Here is an 18,747-nt window from a genome sequence, read left to right on the forward strand (position 1 = left end):
AGGGCCCGTGTGGGGTGTGTCCGGTCAGCGCCACGCCGTGCCGTGCTGGGATGGTCCAGCCCGGGCTAGGCTGTGTCGGCTGGGCTAAGTCGCTAATGATTACATCAGCAGAGTGAGTCAGTGGCCTGCTTTGCTCAGGTGTCAGTGGCACCCGATGCGCAGCCATCTGGTCCCCTCCAGCTCCCTCCCCCTCCTGAGGTCCCTGAGCAGCGGCCCTCTGCTGCAGGCACTGGGGAGGGCAGCCCGCTAGCGACCCCCACTGACCAACCGCCGATTACCAATAACAGTAACAATAACCACTAACAGAACGAGCGATATAGCCAGCGATATACTGGGGTTTTGTGTCACCGCAATTTTGATTGATTTGCAGAGCCTACACTGCATTTTCATTATTAGATTACTTCAAGGGGTATAATCTATCGGCAGCTATACCCGTAGTTTGTTAGATAAAACACTGCATCTTCCTTTGAGATGCACATAAAGATTAGATCTGTGTGTGTGTGTTAAGAGATGGCTTGTCTGTTTTGCCACGGCCACTGGAGGATGGATGTTATGGGCCATTAAAGGGAACAAAGGCAAACAGTTTGTGTCTTATGGGAACTGGCAGCAACTTCAACTCATGCCCAGATCCTCCTGGCACTGCCCGCCTATCCCATCACAAGACAGGGTGCCCACAGACCGGGCATTGTCCTCTCTCCGCAGTCTGTGCTGCCAGCCCCCAAGCCTCTAAATCACTCCTGCTGGGGCTGCTACAACCCTGGGCCCACTATGAATACATGTTATTGTCTATAACTGTCAAAAAGCTTTGCATTATTATATTGTTGCACTGTTAATACAGTTCTAAGCATCTTTATATTGTTGTACTTTTAATGCCGTTCTAAGCATCTTTATATTGATGCTTTGTTTCTGTGGTTTTACAATACTGTCTCACTAGTTCAATAGTACTTCAGAGTGTGTTTCTTTTTCCAGTTATCCGTTTTCATTGCGAGACGTAATTTATTCCAGTTATAAACAAGTGACGATTTACAGATGATAAGGGAAAGACAAAGTGTTTTGCAATGCCGTGCTCTATGGAATTGTCAAAGGAAGTTTCAATTAATTATGTATGCATCCCATCAAGCTGAATGAGGCGTCGGTAGAATTAAATCTTCATGGTTCTCAAAAGAAATGGGACTTCATTTCAGAAGGAACTTTGAGTGGCTACTCCTCAGGTCTGACCATGTATTTTTATGCAGCATGTTTCTGTAATGTGAGTTTGACGTCGGGCAGATGGCGAGAACATGCTGACAGCTATGGAAACTGTGCCAGCACTGGGAAGCAGTGGGAGGGTTGCTTACATAATGGCACTGCAGTGTGTTGCGTTCAAATGTGTTTTGTGTGTGTGTGTGTGTGTGTGCATGTGAATCTAAATGTGCAAATACCCGATATCTGTATTTTATGTGCGTGTATATCTATATGCTTGTATGTATTTGCATATATTTCACAACTGTCAGTATGGACTTGTGTATATGCGTACAGATGGATGTAAGCATGGATGGATGTAAGCAAATATGGGTGAGTGTGAGTCTCTTTGTCCATCTGTCTGTTTGCACACGTGTGTGTGTTTGCACATGTGTGTGTGTTTGCACATGTGTGTGTGTTTGCACATATGTGTGTGTGTTTGCACATGTGTGTGTGTGTGTGTGTTTGCACTTCCTTGCCTAATCCTTCCCGTGGCTGCTCTTGCCGTTACACGGCTCCGTATCACCTGTGTCGAATGGCCCTTTTTCAGGCTGCACAGCTATTTTTGGACCCCCCCCCCCCCTTAAATGTTGCCAGGGATACCTGGCAAGTGACACTGAGTCGAAACAGAAGCTCGCCGCCTCGCACACCGGCAAAGTGGCAGAATACATTATGAGTTTGGATGGGAAACGTTTCACACTGAAGGCAGGCTAACTATTTATAGCACGCCCCCTCTCTAAAAATGGAGCAAAATTAATCATTGGCTAGCGGAGTAAGGAGTTTTGGGAGCAGCCGGGATAATGAGTTAATACACCGCTGTGATGCTCGGAGAGATGGAGAGTGCATCTGCAGCGCACACGCTACAGGGTGGGGCGTAATTGTTCCAAGCTGTTTGATTTTTCGCTTTTAATACATCGCTATCAAGGGCAATTTTGCTCAATTTTGTCCAGAGGTCTGGTGCAGTATTCAGTATATGGTCATATAGCCAAACGGAGATTTGTAATGAGGTCACTTTCGGAGTAAGTGATTTTGTGATTTTAATTACACCGGTCAAGTGGAACAGTTCCTTCCAGACCAACTATGGATTAATGACCCATAATTATAATGATTTAATTATCTTTAATTTTGTTTGTCATTTACATGCGGCCATTGAAATGAATGCTTTCTATTTTCATCCAGAAGTGGGTGGCGTGGCACTTTTGTATCCTTTACTTCATAGCTGCTCTGAAGGCACTAAGTGAGATGGTTGTGCTACTCTGAGAGGCTCTCAGTTCATCAGACCTCAAAAGCTTCCTCTGAGAACAAAGATGAGAGAAAGAAGTGTGTTTAAGATTGGGAGGAGAGCACCATCACTGTCTCCTGAGACACTCAAAATGAGAAATCGTTTTTTCAAAACTGCTAAATGAGGAAAATGGGACCCCTCTTCTTACATCTACATTGTGTTACTCAATGATTTATCTATGCATTCTCCTACCCTTTTAATACCTTAATATCTTCCAGTATCCCCTTTGAGTGTATTGTGAAATGCATATGGAAACGATGATGCAATATTCAACAAGAACTTACCACTCCAATGGAGAAGTAGTTGTTGACGATGCTGTAGGGAACAGGGTCACCCTTCTCCTCCTTATCATCAGGGATGATGTCGATGTTCCAGCGGTCGAGCACCATGTCCGTGCTGTGCTCCATATCTTTGAGGACCTTCAGCACGCTACCTCCTTCATAGCCTGTTCAAGACATAGTCATTCTGTCAATACGGCTATCCAGCATATGTTCTCTCTTACAAACAGAAATACAATAAACACACACACACACACACACACACACACAGGCACACACACACACACACACACAAATATACAGTATATACAGGTACAGAGAGAGATGCACTCAAATGTATATACAGCCTATTCACCTTTCATTCAGACCAGTTTTATGACCAACTGAATCGTCTTTTACCACTTTAAACGTACACAATTTATAGACTATTTTGTTTTGGTGATAACACTGAACATTCACTGAATTAAAAAAAACACCAAACAGCATCATATAGAAAGCAAAGCTAAACGTCTTCAAAGCTTCACAGCCACAGAGTGAACAAAAGAGAGTTCTCCTGTGCCATAAGAGCATCAAGCAGTAGCTCATCATGGACCAAACACAATGCAGTTATTACACCATCACGGTGTGGAACACCACGACCTGCGCCGACACCTGGGAGGGTGTGAGAGGAGGATGGCAGCAGTATTGTCACCCTCACCGGAACCCGGCAAATCCCTCGGGAGCCTGTGTTACCTGGGCCTAGGGTATTGTGTTTGGGGGGTCGGGAGCCATTACCTCATTAACTCACTACCTTTCAGGACCACTGAGCGGAGCAGCAATAATGTTACCTCACCCCTACAAAAAGATCCCTGCCCCAGGAGGCCCTGCCAAACTCCCCATGTTTGACGACAGGAGCTAGCAATCGCCTAGCAACCGACAGAGAGCTGTGGCTGGTGTGATGACACTCCGTCCTACCCTGCTGTGTTGCCCTATCACATCCACACACACACACACACACATAAATGCTCGCTCTGCATCATCTGCTGTATTCAACCCAATTGATTTCAGACATACAGTCCCTTCCATAAACATACGGCATAAAAACTGCAGGGCCCTATTCGACCTCTGCTGAGATAAAAATTTGCGTCACGTTTGGTAAATGCTAAGAGACTCTGTCACTGTGACATGCGCCTCCATCATGATGACATGATTACTCATCCCTGCTGTAGGTCTGACTCACAGTGCTTTCAAAACCTTGCATGATGATGTCACCTGCTGCCATTGGGTAATTTCCAAATATCCATGTGCCTTTAGTCTCCAGGACCATGTCTAATGCCGTGTGAGAAATCAGATCAATGAATGCCTGCACTGTCATTCTCTGAGGGCATCATGCAGTCAGTCAACTGAGGAAAAAATGTTGTTTGACCTTTAAAATTGGGTTTGACCTCAATTACCTGGCCTGACGCAATAAACAGGTCCTGATAACATCAGGTGCAGTTTATGGACTCTCTTAGAATGTAAGTGTGAGTCAAATCTTGTGGATGTTGAGAGTGTTACAGAATTGTTCTTTGAATGCTCCAAACTGGTTTTTAGTGACAGTGTGAAAATGCTGTTTAAAGCCCCATTATGCAAGATTTGGTATTTTTTGCTACTGAGCTCCCCCCAAAGTTGTGGAGTGTAGTTCACTTTAACACCACTGTCGTCAAAACAAAAAGCGCTTTGAGACCCCCTAATGCACAGTGGTATACGTGTATTTGTTGACAAGCAGAAGGGTCTAATTGTTGTTGTGTGTCGAAGAGCATTACGTTGTTCTCGCGAGAGGTGTCGCGCCCTGTCCACCAAAGTTACAATACCGGGCATACCAGGTGTGCTGTGGCAGTGGCACAGACGCCAACCAAGTGAGTGTGTCACCAACATGATTTTGAAGGTGTTATTTTAAGGTAAGATTGTTTCATAATGTTTCTTTAAGGTAAGGTGATATACTCTCATAAGAAAAATTAGGTTACCATGGTTCTGTCCTTCAAAGTCATAGGTCAATCAACATCAGTCATCAACATTAGCCATACCGGCTGCTAAGCACATCGAATGCTGAAAAGGGACAATTTGATCCTTTTATCTCCCTATATTTCCTTCAATTCGTGGATCTGATCCACCCACTTCGTCTCTGCGCCCCCCAGTCCCCCAGCACCACTCACCTGCGCCCCAGCGCAGACACCTGGCCAGGTCATTCCCAGTACCGAGGGGGAGGATTGCCACAGGTGGTTGTCTGGCAAAGTTGGCTTTATCTGTAAAAAAAACAACAGAAGAGAAACATTTTCAGAATTCAGAACAGTAAAACCTACCAGCCAAGCAGGTAAATACAAAACAATTGAGTGCGAACTTAAGTCACTTCCAAGACATTAAACGGCAAAGAGCAGCCTCCTCAGATGTCCTACCTAATTCAAGTAAACGAACAGATTTAATTAGTACTGAGTTCAGTTAATTTCATTTCGCAAACAGCAAAACAACAACATTCATCTCTCACTGAAATTACTGGGTGGTGGCCTAGTTCTGAAGAGGCGTGTGTGTGTGTGTGTGTGTGTGTGTGTGTGTGTGTGTGTGGGGGGGGGGGGGGGGGGGGGGGGGGTGGTGGGGGGCGCTGGTTTACAGACTGTGCCCAGTTGCACAGCCATTTTTTTTCATCTGACTGATTATAATTATGACAGAACAAAACACCCACCCAAACACGGCTGATCTTATTCTCAGATCATTACCAACAAATTCACTTAAGAAACACTGCGAAGGGGCATCCAAGCCTTCCAAGACAATCCGCTTGACCTCACATATAGAGGACAGAACAGTGATGGGTAGAAACAACATGGTAAAGGTAGTCAATTGCCATTCCTATTTAGGGGGGGCAATAATCAGACCCCTACTGGCACCAGCCATCATCTGCTGCCTGTCAAAATACACACACACACACACACGTACGCACACACGCACGCACACGAACGCACACACACACGCACCCAAAGATAGTCACTCTATAGAAAACTGGGACAAGCTGCTTATAAGGTGACGGGTTTGGAGTCAGTGCTCTCTATCTCTTCGCTTCTATTTGTTTTGAAATGAATTCGTAATAGAAGCCCTAAAGCAGCCCTAATGTTCGAAAGGTGGCGGTGTAAAAGTCAACACCCACACACACATTCACACACACATTCACACACACATTCTCTGCATTGTGTGTGTGTTAGGACCAGGTGGATTGTTAGCCTGAAGAGAAGTGCTGCCTCCCTTATCGCAATACAATGAATCACGCTTTTTTTTCCACGAAAAAGGTCACAGAAGAGGTTTGGTGGAAAAGCCATTTAGTGAACAAAAGCCTTTTCGTCATCCCATTACCAATCATTAAGTGTGCTTTAAAGAAAGAAAGAAAAAAAAACTGGCTAGGACTCTGTCAGGAGCTGTACTATTTTTTATAGCATAAAGCTTTCGCCTGAGAGACCAAGCTACGTTGAGACAATTCTCGAGATTCAAAACCTTCATTTTCATATTAGACTCAAATTACACCTCTGCACACAATGAGGAGGTATGCATGGCAGCCCATTTAAGTTTTTATAAGGGGTTTAAAAGCCAAAGCCAAGTTATTAAGTAATTGAAATGTTAACTGAAAGGTGTTCAAACTAAACTCACTCACATGGCCATATGGTTTTGATTGAAGACTATAATGAAATAACATTATAATGGACTTTTATGTGTTAGATGACAGGTGTATTCTGCACAATATGATTACTACCTGCTTTCAATCCCTTTCCATCATGTTAAAAATACCGTCAGTTAAGAAGACGTTTCTACATGAACAGTATCTGAATCAGACAGGATGCAAGACTGCGAGGTCTCTCTGACTCTCAGCACTTACCAATGCAGTCCAGGATCCAGCCCACTGTCCCATCCCCACCGCAGGCCAGCACACGGAAATCAGGAACATCACGGAAGAAGTTGAGCCTAGGAAAAGAAATATAGCCTCAGTGTGTGACACAGGTGGGCTCAGAGGCTATTTCTACCTATGCCTCACAGTAGCAGTGCTACCCACTGATTTATACTTAAAGGTATCTGAAGCTGCCGTTTTTAACCATGGACCATGGTGTTTTTGTAATGACTTTCATTTTGGCTATATGGGAATTGACACGGGGAAGTACAAGGGAAGTTAAACTGGAAATTGCTTATTTTAAATGGTTATAAAACTAAACATTTGATGCGGGTTTGGTTTGATGCCTTGTTTCTGTGCGTGGCTAAATACATTCACCAGAGTTCAGCTCACAGTGTAGAGGGGGCTGAGCTGAGACCAGACTCTGCCGAAGCAGCAGACGCGCATGAACACATCTCCCTCTGCTGGCCAGTGCAATGACCTGTGCTAGTCAAAGGGGGGGGGGGGGGCGGAGGTAAAACTAGCACTTACGCACATCCATACGCACTATAGGGAGTCTAGGCTGCACTGAGCGTAATAGAGTTTCGCAACAAAGCTTCATGGCATCCTTAAAAATTCATGCTATTTAATGTTAGCACAGCAGCACAATGGTGCTCCACAATGTTTTATGCATTCGAGCTTGGGAGAGACACACTGTGTCAACAATGTGGGTAAATGGGGCTCCAAATTAGCGGAGACAATGCCAACAAACAACACTTTTAATCCACTCAAAACAACTAATTGTGAGTCATCCAAGAGGCCCCTGTTACTCTGACTAAAAAGCTACTCAAATCCGTTGCTATGGCATCGCAGGCGTTTGGAGAGAAACGAGAGTGTGCAGATTAACCCTTAAGTGAGGCATATTAAGCAAGGCGTGTGTATGAAAGGATTTCATGGGCCTCTCAAGACATCCCCAGTACATAAAAACCACAACCACGATGAGGCTTGGAAAATTCATTAGGAATGGATTACAAAGCATCTACACAACTTCACTTATGAGATGCAGACTGTAGACATAAGAAGTATCACTTGTACCAGCAGTTACTCCTGAGGTGTAAAAAAAAAAACACTCACAAGAAAGACACTTTTCAAATGAATGTCCAGCATAGGATAAGGACCAAAAAATCTATTCCAATCCGCCTGAAATGCTGGCTAGTTATGGTGGAGACTCAAGTGGGTGAGGCTACATTCAGACATTTATTTCAGACAGACAGTAGCCCAACTGAATAAACTACATAACGAGTGAGATGTTGTCTGCATCCTTTATTCTCCTTCGACAATGCGGGGAATGCTTTTATGGCAGAGAAAACCTTTACATTTGTAAGTATACTATGAAGTGGAGATTTTGTTCATTCATGCAACCCACTGCTGTATCCAACACAAAGACATACTGAAACCGCCTACAAGTAAGTGTGTACATTTTGAGAGAAGGGAGAAAGAGAGAGAAAAGCAAAAGAATGAGAGACAGAGAGAGAGAGAGAGAGAGAGAGAGAGAGAGAGAGAGAGAGAGAGAGAGAGACTCATTGCCAAACAGGATTTTTTCCTTTTAAGGTCATGAGGAGTCTTTCAAGTTCAGGCAATGAAGAAAAAGCTTTCTGCTCAGCAGCAGGCCAGGCTCAAGGGTGGTGTTGGGGGGGGGGGGGCAATCCCCCTCAGTACAAAGTTCTCACCAGCCCACCTCTCTGAGCAAGAGCTGGGCCTGCCGCCCAATTACTGCAAACACGGGAGCAGTTAAAGACCTACATTTTACCAATGCTCATTTGTGGTTTATATGAGCCTCGTGTCTTAAACTGAACATCACTGTGTGTAACATCACTCTGAGTTCTCCATCAGCTGCTGTTGTTAGTGCCGATGCTTCTCTTGCTCTGGGTGTAGATTCACTGCAATTACCGCTCATTCGACAGCCATTGCTTATCAGGCGTTACATCATTCCATTTTCTCCTACTCTGCCATTTCCCAGAGGTTTGCTATTAACTTCAGCTACGTCACTGAGACCTGCCTCTCTTCATCTTCCTCTCCCTCACTCCCTCTTTTCCTCCCTCTCTCTCTCCTCCCTCTCTCTCTCTCTCCTCTGTGTATTCCAAAGGGCTCTTTCGAGTGGCTACAGTCGTGACTGACTGTGGGAGGGGCGACCCTGTGGACAATAAGGCAGGTCACTCTCATGAAAGACGGCCATTCGTCTTGTTCTCAACTTCTTTTAATGAAACATCCTGTTGCACAACCCACCGAGGTACAGGGTGTGCTCTGGTGCTGTGTGTGTACCAGCATGCGTGCGTGTGTGTGTGTGTGTGTGTGTGTGTGTGTGTGTGTGGAGCTCTGTGTGTGTGTGTGGAGCTCTGTGTGTGTGTGGATATCTCTGTAAGCAGAGCACTTGAACGCTGAAACACATGGGAGGGGGAACAGTATTACAAACCAAAGGAAAGAAAAAAGCGATGAAGGCTGGTTATGTGATATGTACAATATTTTTGAATAATAATATATATTACTAATAACCATGAGGATGTATGAAGAACGTCCAGCATTTTTTTGCATTTTATACTGTACTGCAAATGTAAGAGTGCCATGGTCTATATCATTACTGCTAGCGCATAGCCTTGTAACTCACATTTTATCAATTCAACCAATGTATCAATAAAATTATCATATCCTGTTCTCTAGAGATATACCCGGTTGCCTAAAATAAGCCAAATTAATATCACAAAAACAGATTTAATTAAGGATACTACCAATCCAATCTGGATACCAGTTTAATCTTAAAAAGGCACACCAATTGTCAAAAATAAAAACCTTTTCAATCCTTCCTCAACAGTTACTATTTATGATGCAACTCTTTGCACTTACAGTGAACAAACTACATTCAGTGATTCATTGACATCCGCAAATGTTTTTGCAAATGTCGCAGTGATTTTAGCAGTGATTATGCTTTAAAAAAACTGCCAAACAATAGTATACTGGCACACACGTACACAAGGCAAAAAAAGGAAGAATACAAAAAAGTAAAAATATGTGTGCACACAAAAAAATTTTTAAAAGCCAACAGCCATCATTTCACCTCAATGTGGCAGGCATCATATTACCACAATGGACCCAACCCAGAATGCTTTGCAGGAGGTACAGGGTTACAGTGGCAAAGCGCTAAAGACACAGGGCTCTGGGTGATGTGCACCAAAATGACTCAAGAGAGTCTTGTCGTGACTGATGGGCTTATGAAAGCACGTGGCTCAGCCAACAGGCTTTTTGTGCCCAAACAGTGGCGAGAGGAAGCTGAGGGGGGATATTACATGGCAGGGTGTCTACATGGTGAGGGGGCTGAGTCAGAGCGAACACAAGCGTGAAAGGGCTTTCGAAAACACAGTACTTCTAGATTTCCATGTAATTTCATTGAGCGTCTCTTTGTCCCGTTTGACAATGTAATTTGAGGATCTTAATTTTGTCACTGCCTGGCTGGATAGGAGAAAAAAGAGAGAAGGGGAGAGAGAGAGAGACAGAGAGGGGAAGGGTGGGGACTGAAAACAGGAAGTGAGTGTAAAGGACTGTAAGCACAGTAGTTTTGTTTTTTCGTTCTTCTTGTCCCTTTTTCTGTCTTTCTTAGAGACTCACCCCACCATGGGCCCTCCGCACTCCAGACTGTAGACCTGTCGGGGGTTCAGCAGATACCGGAACTTCCGTAGCACCCTGCCAAGAGGAGACACACACACACACACACACACACACACACACACACACACACACACACACACACACACACACACACACACACACACAGGGAGAGAGGGGGAGAAAACCTCTTTGAATCAGGTGGAGAGATCACAACATAGAGAGTGAGAGAGAGAGACAGAGAGAGAGGCAGAGCGAGGCAGTACGAAAGACAACTAGAGAGAGAGAATGAGAGAGAGAGAGAGAGAGACAGAGAGAGAGAGAGAGAGAGAGGCAGAGAGACAGCGCTAGAGCGGCAGTTGCTGTGTAACCTTCACAGCTGCGTGTTGTTTGAGATGACTGCTGAATGCCCCACAATGTCCTTCAAAACAAAACTAATTGTGTTAGCTTCCGATGCCCTAAGCACCCGAGGAGGTTGGAGGGGAGAGAGAAAAAGCCAATAGTCTGATACCTGTCACAGGCAAACCTTTCAGAGTTAAGAGCAGCTCATTCAATGGAGCGATAATTTGAGCTCTTAACATTCTCTAATGACGTTACTCGCACGACACATGAAATAAAGTTATTGGGCAGTCGAAAGCTAACGCGTAGGCTTAGAGTACACCACGCTCTTCAAAAAACGAACAAGACTAGCATTTCAAAAACAATTATGTGCGGTGCTGTAAAAGCATTCGCCACAGCACTAGCTGTTTCTCTCTCCTCCTTCTCAATAAAAAAAGTGCTTTTCTTAAAAGGGTTCACCTTTTGGATTTGGAGCACCCCATGCTGAGAACATCTAATAATAGGGAATGAGCTGCCCCTTAATGGCGTTCTAAAGTGTGTTGCTATGGCAATGATTCCACCAAAATCCTAAAAATCTGGACAGTTAGACCGCATGGTGGGTGGTGAGAACAGGAACAACACCTACATTCATCCTCAGCCCGGACAGGACTTTGATTTTCTTCCATCTATTCGTTTCCTCATTTGCCTTGATTAGTAGGAGGAATGTGACACCGCTATTAACCACGAAAGGGATATTTTTCGGATAAAATACAGCAGGCCCTAATTTCATTGGCGGGCAATGAGCAAAGCAATGAGCAAAGTCTGTCATGCGTGAACTAAAGCTATCGTGTGGGAGCATTACGCTGACCCACCCATGTTTGCACTTAGGATGTTGCTCATGGGATTGAATTAGCCAAATGATTTTGCCAAGTTATCAAATTAACTTTAGTTCATGCCTGGTGGACTTTGATCATTGCTTAGCTCGTTGCCAGTTTCTCATCAATTAAATTATACCCAGTATCTTTTATTGTCTTCCAGTGTCTATCTGCTACCCTCTCCCCTCATTTGTGAAAAATGTTTCAAAACCACATATGTTGTAATGAATAATTGTTTCTATAAATCAAAAACTATGTTCTTACATTTTGATACAACACCTAGAAAATATGGTATATTTCACCACTCTCCCTCTCCTCCTCTCCTAGTCCTCTAGTGTGGCCTCATTTGCGAAAAATATCTCATCACAACATAGCCTATGTGCTGAAAGAACTTTCTGGAAGCCCGGCCCACTCACCTCTCTCCCTGCCGCCCACCACTCTTTGGGTTCACCAGCACCAGTAGCGGATGCGTCCCTGGGAGAGGAGTGATCTGGATGGGGGAGGACAGGTTGAGAACAGTCAGTCCAACACACACACACACACACACACACAAATACACGGACACACGGACACACACACACACACACACACACACACACACACACACACACACACACACACACACACATGCCCATGTGCATACAGGAACTAGAACACCCTTTGTTGCAAGTAAATTAATAAATGACTGGATTGGTTGATTTATTGATTGATTGATTAATTGATTTATGACCAGTATCTACTGCTTGGGCTTACATCTCTCTGAATCCATCTAAATCTTTGATTTCTGTTTCTCTGATTTCAATGGCATCAAGTCAATCCTTTAGAATGATTCTGTAAGTATTTACGGTAGATAACACAATCCTACTGTAAATGTGTTCAAATAGGAAATTGACAAATCCAACATTAGCTGACAGTAGGGTAAAGATATTTCACTACATGGAACAATAACTGCTTATACAGTATTATAATCGATACGTTAGCGGAAGCATCATGATGCTTAGGGTCTGTCTTGTTCTTCTGAGGGATATGACAGCATGAGAATATGAGTGGGGTCACTCCCTCCCACGTTAGTACTGTCTGCTCGTTTCAAAGTGTACGCCTCATTCAATTCAATTACACAAGTGTTTAGTTCCTGAAGAGACACGAACATTGTCCTTGAGCTGATCGTGTTCACACTAACTCATTCAAGCATGGACACACACTCACACACACACACACACACACACATAGACAGACACACACCTACACACAAACACAGTCTGCATTGTCGTCTGTCTCAGCCCTGGCTTACCTGAAGTGCTTGTCCGTCTCCTGTGAATTTGAAGCACTGGCTTGAGTCATCAGGACTAGTGCTGGGTGGGGAATCACTCTCACCCCGCTTCACTACAGAGTGTCGGTCCTGCACAAACACACACACACACACACACACACACACACACACACACACACACACACACAAACACAATACTCTTACAGCATTACAATACAGTAATCTTAGTGTTGAAAACTGCAAAAAGTAACAAGCATAGCTTTTCGAAGCATGTCGACTACGTGATTTTCTCTGATGATGAATGCATTAACACTGAATTACAGTCAGTGTCACTGTAAGCACGTAGGCACCATTTACTCACAAATCGTCACAAGTTTGTACACTTCAGTAAGGAGAGCAACTCAGTGCAAAGGTCATCTGACTGGAGGCCAGGGGTGTTAGAGTGTGGAGGAGTGGGGTGGCAGACTTACCAGCACTACTGGGCAGATATAGGAGGGCAGGAGAGTGTGATCCCTCAAGCACCCACCATCACACTCAGGCTTCAGGCTGGAGGCACACTTATTATGGAGCTGAGCGCAATGAGATAAAACAAGAGACCCGATATATGAACAGATCACAGAGAGAGAGAGAGGGAGGAAGAGAGAGAAATAAATCTAGTAAGAGAGAAAGTAATCCAAGCTACAATTAATTCGCAACGATATTCTCATTACTGTAGTACTGGAATAAGTACTAAACCGAGTTTAGTGTAAAACATGTTGTTTACTTGTTTACTATCCAAAACATTGCTTGTTGACCAGTGACGACAGTGTGCGGCAAAAGGACACCAGAGAGCTAGTGTGTGCAAAGGTGCAACCAGCTCTTTGTTTGACAGTTGCTGGGCCTTTGAAATGTTATTCTTCAGGACAAGCAGATAATGGAGGTGCCATCTGATGAAGCCACATGAAAATGAATGGCAGTTTATGAGCCACTAAGAACATGTTCCATTACAAATAACAGATGATAACACAGTTATGAGATACTGTCAGTGGCACTTAAGGCTGGTTCTGACTCAGACAGAGTCGAGTTTCATGTCAATACTCAGGCTCTTAACAGCTGTAATTCAAGTAAGGGATTATCATATTAAAGCCTTGATGTGATTGTCATAAACAAACTGTGCTGTTGGAGCTCCCTCTAGTGGTAAACAGAGGTAGGGATGTTGATGTTGAAAATTACATAACATCCTTAACATAAAATGTATGTTGCTATTTTACTTTGTACAAAACAATCACGATTATGTTAGTGCTGCTTTTGGTTATTAACAAGTGGGCAGTGTGAGATTCCCATGCAACACAATGTTCAAACAATCCTTAATTTGATAGTTCTATCAAGATCAATAATTTATGACAATATTGAAATCTGAAATATAGTTGGATGGTCTGAGGGAGCTTAGAATAGAGGTCAAGTACATGACAGACTGATTTTTGATGGTGAGAGTATGCATGTCATTCTGTGATCTGCCCATTAGAGGGCAGTGTAAACACTCACAGTGATCTGACACCAGACACAGTGCAGGCCGGTTAGTCCCTGGTAGCACTTAATACTGCGATGGCAACGGTCACACTTGGTGGGAGAGTTTCCCTCCATCCACACATGCTGCATAGCCTGCAGAGAGAGGAAGAATCACCAAGTTAGCAATGCAATTCTTGCAACAACAGTTATTTGAGAAAATGGGAACATATACTGTATATGTCTGCTGAAAAACAAAGCTCTCACGAGTGTAGAAAAGATCTCATGAAGACATGCAAAAAAATAAATTATAATAAATAAAAACACACACACAAAAAATGCTTGTTAGGCAGCTTGACAACTTCCTTGATCACACATAATGGCATTACTTAATTGATTGTAAGTAATGTGATCAATTGACCCATCGTCTCGCCAAGCCTTAGATACCTCTCTGAGCCAGGTTACATATCACTCTACAGAGAACACTTACACTGTTACACTGCCAGCAACACGGTTTCTGTTCTCTTCAAATGCATTTGCAGGAAACAAATAAAATAATAATATAATACAATTAAATACATAGATCAGTGAAGATGTATCTAGTCCTAATATACAAGCAGAATCCAGTATTAGCATTTTTTGCAGCTGATAACAGTTTGTGTTCCTTCGTGTTAAGGAGGAACAATGCTTACTACCTTCTAATTTCTACTTTAATGACAAAAGCACTCACACGAATAGAGACAATTCCCTCAAGAAATGAGTGTACAGCAGTGAAGAATGTTTTTAATATGAATAACATTGTTGTGGTTTAAAAGATATCCAGTAAACCAGATAGAATCCTGTGCTGTGCGAGATTTAACTTTTAGCTTTTCTCCATTGAAGAAAATCTGGTGTAGTTGGCAAGGCTGTCTGTAGTAATGCCTGTCTGTCTGTCTGTCGAAATTATTATTTTCCTTCAAAAAAGTTTTTTTCCCCTTCATTCATCCTTCACTTTCTCTGTGAGCTGTGAGGTGGATGGATCCTTCAGTGCTCATGTACGCAGGATTAAAAACACACCTTCCCTGACCCCTCCTGGAACCACGCCAGGGATTGGATAAGACGCGGTGGGGATGTGTCAGCGCAAAAACTCTTTGAGACATCACTTTCAGGTGCTGGAAGGGAGTTCTGAAAACCGCACTTCACTTCAGCGACATCTCCCAGCATCAGCATCAGCTTCAGCATCAGCATCATCAGCAGCAGCTTGTGTTTCATCTCCAGACCTACTTCATGCCTTTGCTACTGTATCCTCCTCCAGGGAGACCCTCAGCCCCTCTCTGATTGACAGCTGTCCTTCTGTTTGGATGCTCTGGTTTAATGTAATTGTGTAAAATGTCTCTACTGTGTGGCAACACTATGGATGTGTTAAGACGCTTACAGGGCTGAAGTCATACATAAGTTCATGTTAATAGAAAAACACCCTCTAATTATTCAAGATTGACCAACAGTATAAACACAATCATAAACACAATTTTTTTATTTCAATTTAAATGTTGAAATAAAGAGCCGTATGTAAGCATGAGGCTTCTACTGTTATGAATAATTGTTATAGTGTGATAGCTTCTCTACCATCATTACCATAATCATCCTTGGTTATATAAAGCAGTGAGCAATACAAAAAAATGTCATTTGGACAGAGTGGGGACAGAGTCTCTGAATATAAATGGCAGATTTTCAAGTTTGAAACATCCGCTTTGAAGTAATTCACGCCATGCATCTCTGCGTATGTGCGAGTGTGCGTCCACGTGTGTGCTTCTGAACCTAAAAACTGAAATGTGGGCTGAAAGCTGCCAATCATTGCAAACAGCTCTCAGTCACGTTCTGTGAATCCGGCCCAAGACAGGGAATGTGAAGGAAGTGGCGTCTGTGAGAAGAGCTTTAATTGAACCACAGGGGAGATTAGCCTAAATATAGAGACGCAAGCGAACAGAGTGAATATAATCCTGGCATGGCTCATTCTGACGACCACGAGCAGGATGTTCTCATAACCTCACTGACACGTTTGTGGAATATTAGAGGGGAAAGGGAAATGGCAAAGGTAAAACAGCCAAAGGTCAAACTCATAGAGATGGAAGTTAGGCAAGCGTGTGAGGCAAGGCCGGAGTTTAATAGGATTTTTATGACGAGTGAACCATGCACACTCGGTAGCTAAGATATTCCTCAGTCTTTCCTCAAAGACTTCCTCAAGTACGTCCTGACAACACTACATGATCAGAGAGGACGTACACTGACAATGTGTTTCATATGATTAAAAGGGAGCTGTATCAGTTGTTTTTTTTAGCTTTATTTTGTAAGAAGTTAATTAAACTATTCATGGGGCCAGATGGACTCCTTCCCTCCTTCTATAACTTAGTGTACTCGAAAGAGGGACCTAGGTGTGCGTGTGTGTGTGTGTGTGTGTATTTGTGTGTGTATGTGTGCGTGTCTTTTGTGTGTCTACTCATAACATACAGACTGGGGTACTCACATTGGTGTGTCTGCGGGACTTGGCGTAGGTGCTGATGCAGGCAGCGATGTCTTTGGACACACAGCGCTCGTGTACTGTGTACTTGCATACTAGAGCAGGGGGAGCAGACAGAAAAAAAACACAAATCATATCAACATCGGGATCAACAGACAGATTACGCTATTAGTCCAACTAGACTACACAAAGGAAATTAGTCTGCTAATGAATTTGAGCTCCGATTACGATCTGATATTCACACTCAGATAAACACAACGATTAGCAAGAAAAATTAGCCCAGATACACATAAGTCACCATCCCTAGCAGAGTGGCACTTCATTAAAGGAGTAACTATATTCTCTACTCTTTCGTGAAACCTTCACCTTCAATAGTGCTGTGTTACAAACCCTGATTATTGTACTCTAAATGCTATGCTTTATGGCAATGTATTGCGTAAAACAAAAATGAAGTGATTATGAGCTGTAAGCGACTTGTTCTATTCTTTGGTGATTCTAGACACTGATTGTTACACTCATGTTCTATTCTGTCGTCTCTGCAATAGTCTGTGAGCCTTTCATCTTCTCTGACTTTGAGTTTGTTGCCCCAATTCCAGTTCCAAAGTGTTTTGAGTGAAAACAAAATCTATTACATAACAAACTACCACAGGAGATGAGAACAGGAAGAGGCAAATAATCAACAGATCCAGACAACAGATGGGTAGGCATATGAAGTTAAATGTACAAATGAAATGATCACAGACAGACATTGAGCTAAAGTATACACGCCTAAATAAAGGTTCAGCCCCAAACACAACATTCCAACAGTTTAGTGCGATAGGACCCGAAAGATGAAAGATGCCTGGGCAGGGCAAAGCCAGAAGAAACTATGGTGGAAGCCCGTAGCGGTCCTGACGTGCAAATCGGTCGTCCGACCTGACCCGTTCCGAAGCGCGGGGCGATGGCCTCCGTCGCCCCCGGCCAATCGAAAGGCGTCCAGTGCGGTAACGCAAATGAACCCAGAGAAGCCAGCGAGGGTTCTGGGAAGAGTTATTGTTTCTTTGTGAAGGGCAGGGCTCCCTGGAATGCCCCCCCCCCCCCAAGACAGGGGCCCGTGCCCTGGACACTTTTACATCCCTTTGAGCAGATCCCAAAATGAGGGAAAAGGATGGTGTATACCAGGGGTGGGCAATTAATTTCCCCAAGGGGCCACATGAGATAGTGGGAGTGTTGTGGAGGGCCGGACCAAACATTAAATTGTATGGTTTTGATTAACTGCTACTGGTAAGAGTATAGATGTTGCATTTAGGCTATCAAAAAAATGTGGTGCATTATTTAATCAACATGTAATCAACATTCACCAAAACGATTTTGAAAATGAGCATGTTTTTGCAGTATTAAAGGTGTTCCCAGACGACCAATACACATGGCACACACACACACACACACACACACGAGAGCAAGCTTGTAATGCAATAGTATAAGTATACAAATTAATAGTAATATCAAGTTTTATCAGCGCAAATGGTCGCAGGCACGCCCACACGCACGCCCACACGCACGAATGTAGGCCTACGGAAATAACAAAAATATCCCGCAAACATACGGATACTTGCCAAAACAATAGAAGACATTTCTCCAAAATACCTCTTTTTAATGATTTTGTTGCTGTTTAGTTCTTCACGCAAATGCGAAGCAACCCACCTTCTGACTTCAAGTTTCAATGACTTTCAGTTACGTTAAATGACCGGACTACTTGCGTTGCGGAATGATATGAAAGATGTGAATTAGAACGCACAAAACCCGTTGCCAATGACAGCAGTCATACATTTTTCGCAGCAGTGAATATAAAGAAACTGCAAACGTTGGGATGGCCCATTCAAATCAACGGAACTTTTTGGAACATTCTGAAGAGCCGTATAATAAATACAGGTATTTACGTTTGATTCCTAATTTACAATTGACCTCCGCGGGCCGCACAGGGACAGCCAACGGGCCGCAAATTGCCCTTGGGCCGCAC

At 43.5% G+C, this 18,747-nt stretch overlaps 1 protein-coding gene across 5 annotated transcripts in view; it reads right to left on the bottom strand.

Moving 5' to 3' along the window:
* The window catches only part of LOC105893156 (diacylglycerol kinase beta), a 75,867-nt gene that overhangs the window by 35,226 nt on the left and 21,894 nt on the right, over positions 1-18,747 (bottom strand). For all 5 annotated transcript variants that reach the window (XM_042710123.1, XM_031585206.2, XM_031585195.2 and 2 more), the window contains 9 exons: positions 16,755-16,843; positions 14,291-14,407; positions 13,237-13,335; positions 12,788-12,895; positions 11,913-11,986; positions 10,307-10,381; positions 6,659-6,744; positions 4,956-5,045; positions 2,788-2,948 (listed from right to left, as the gene is read on the bottom strand). In XM_042710123.1, the coding sequence (XP_042566057.1) occupies positions 2,788-2,948; positions 4,956-5,045; positions 6,659-6,744; positions 10,307-10,381; positions 11,913-11,986; positions 12,788-12,895; positions 13,237-13,335; positions 14,291-14,407; positions 16,755-16,843 (899 nt within the window). The remainder of the gene's footprint in view (positions 1-2,787; positions 2,949-4,955; positions 5,046-6,658; positions 6,745-10,306; positions 10,382-11,912; positions 11,987-12,787; positions 12,896-13,236; positions 13,336-14,290; positions 14,408-16,754; positions 16,844-18,747) is intronic.

The sequence above is a fragment of the Clupea harengus genome, chromosome 2, assembly GCF_900700415.2.
Source record: "Clupea harengus chromosome 2, Ch_v2.0.2, whole genome shotgun sequence".
In the NCBI taxonomy this organism is placed as follows: Eukaryota; Metazoa; Chordata; class Actinopteri; order Clupeiformes; family Clupeidae; genus Clupea; species Clupea harengus.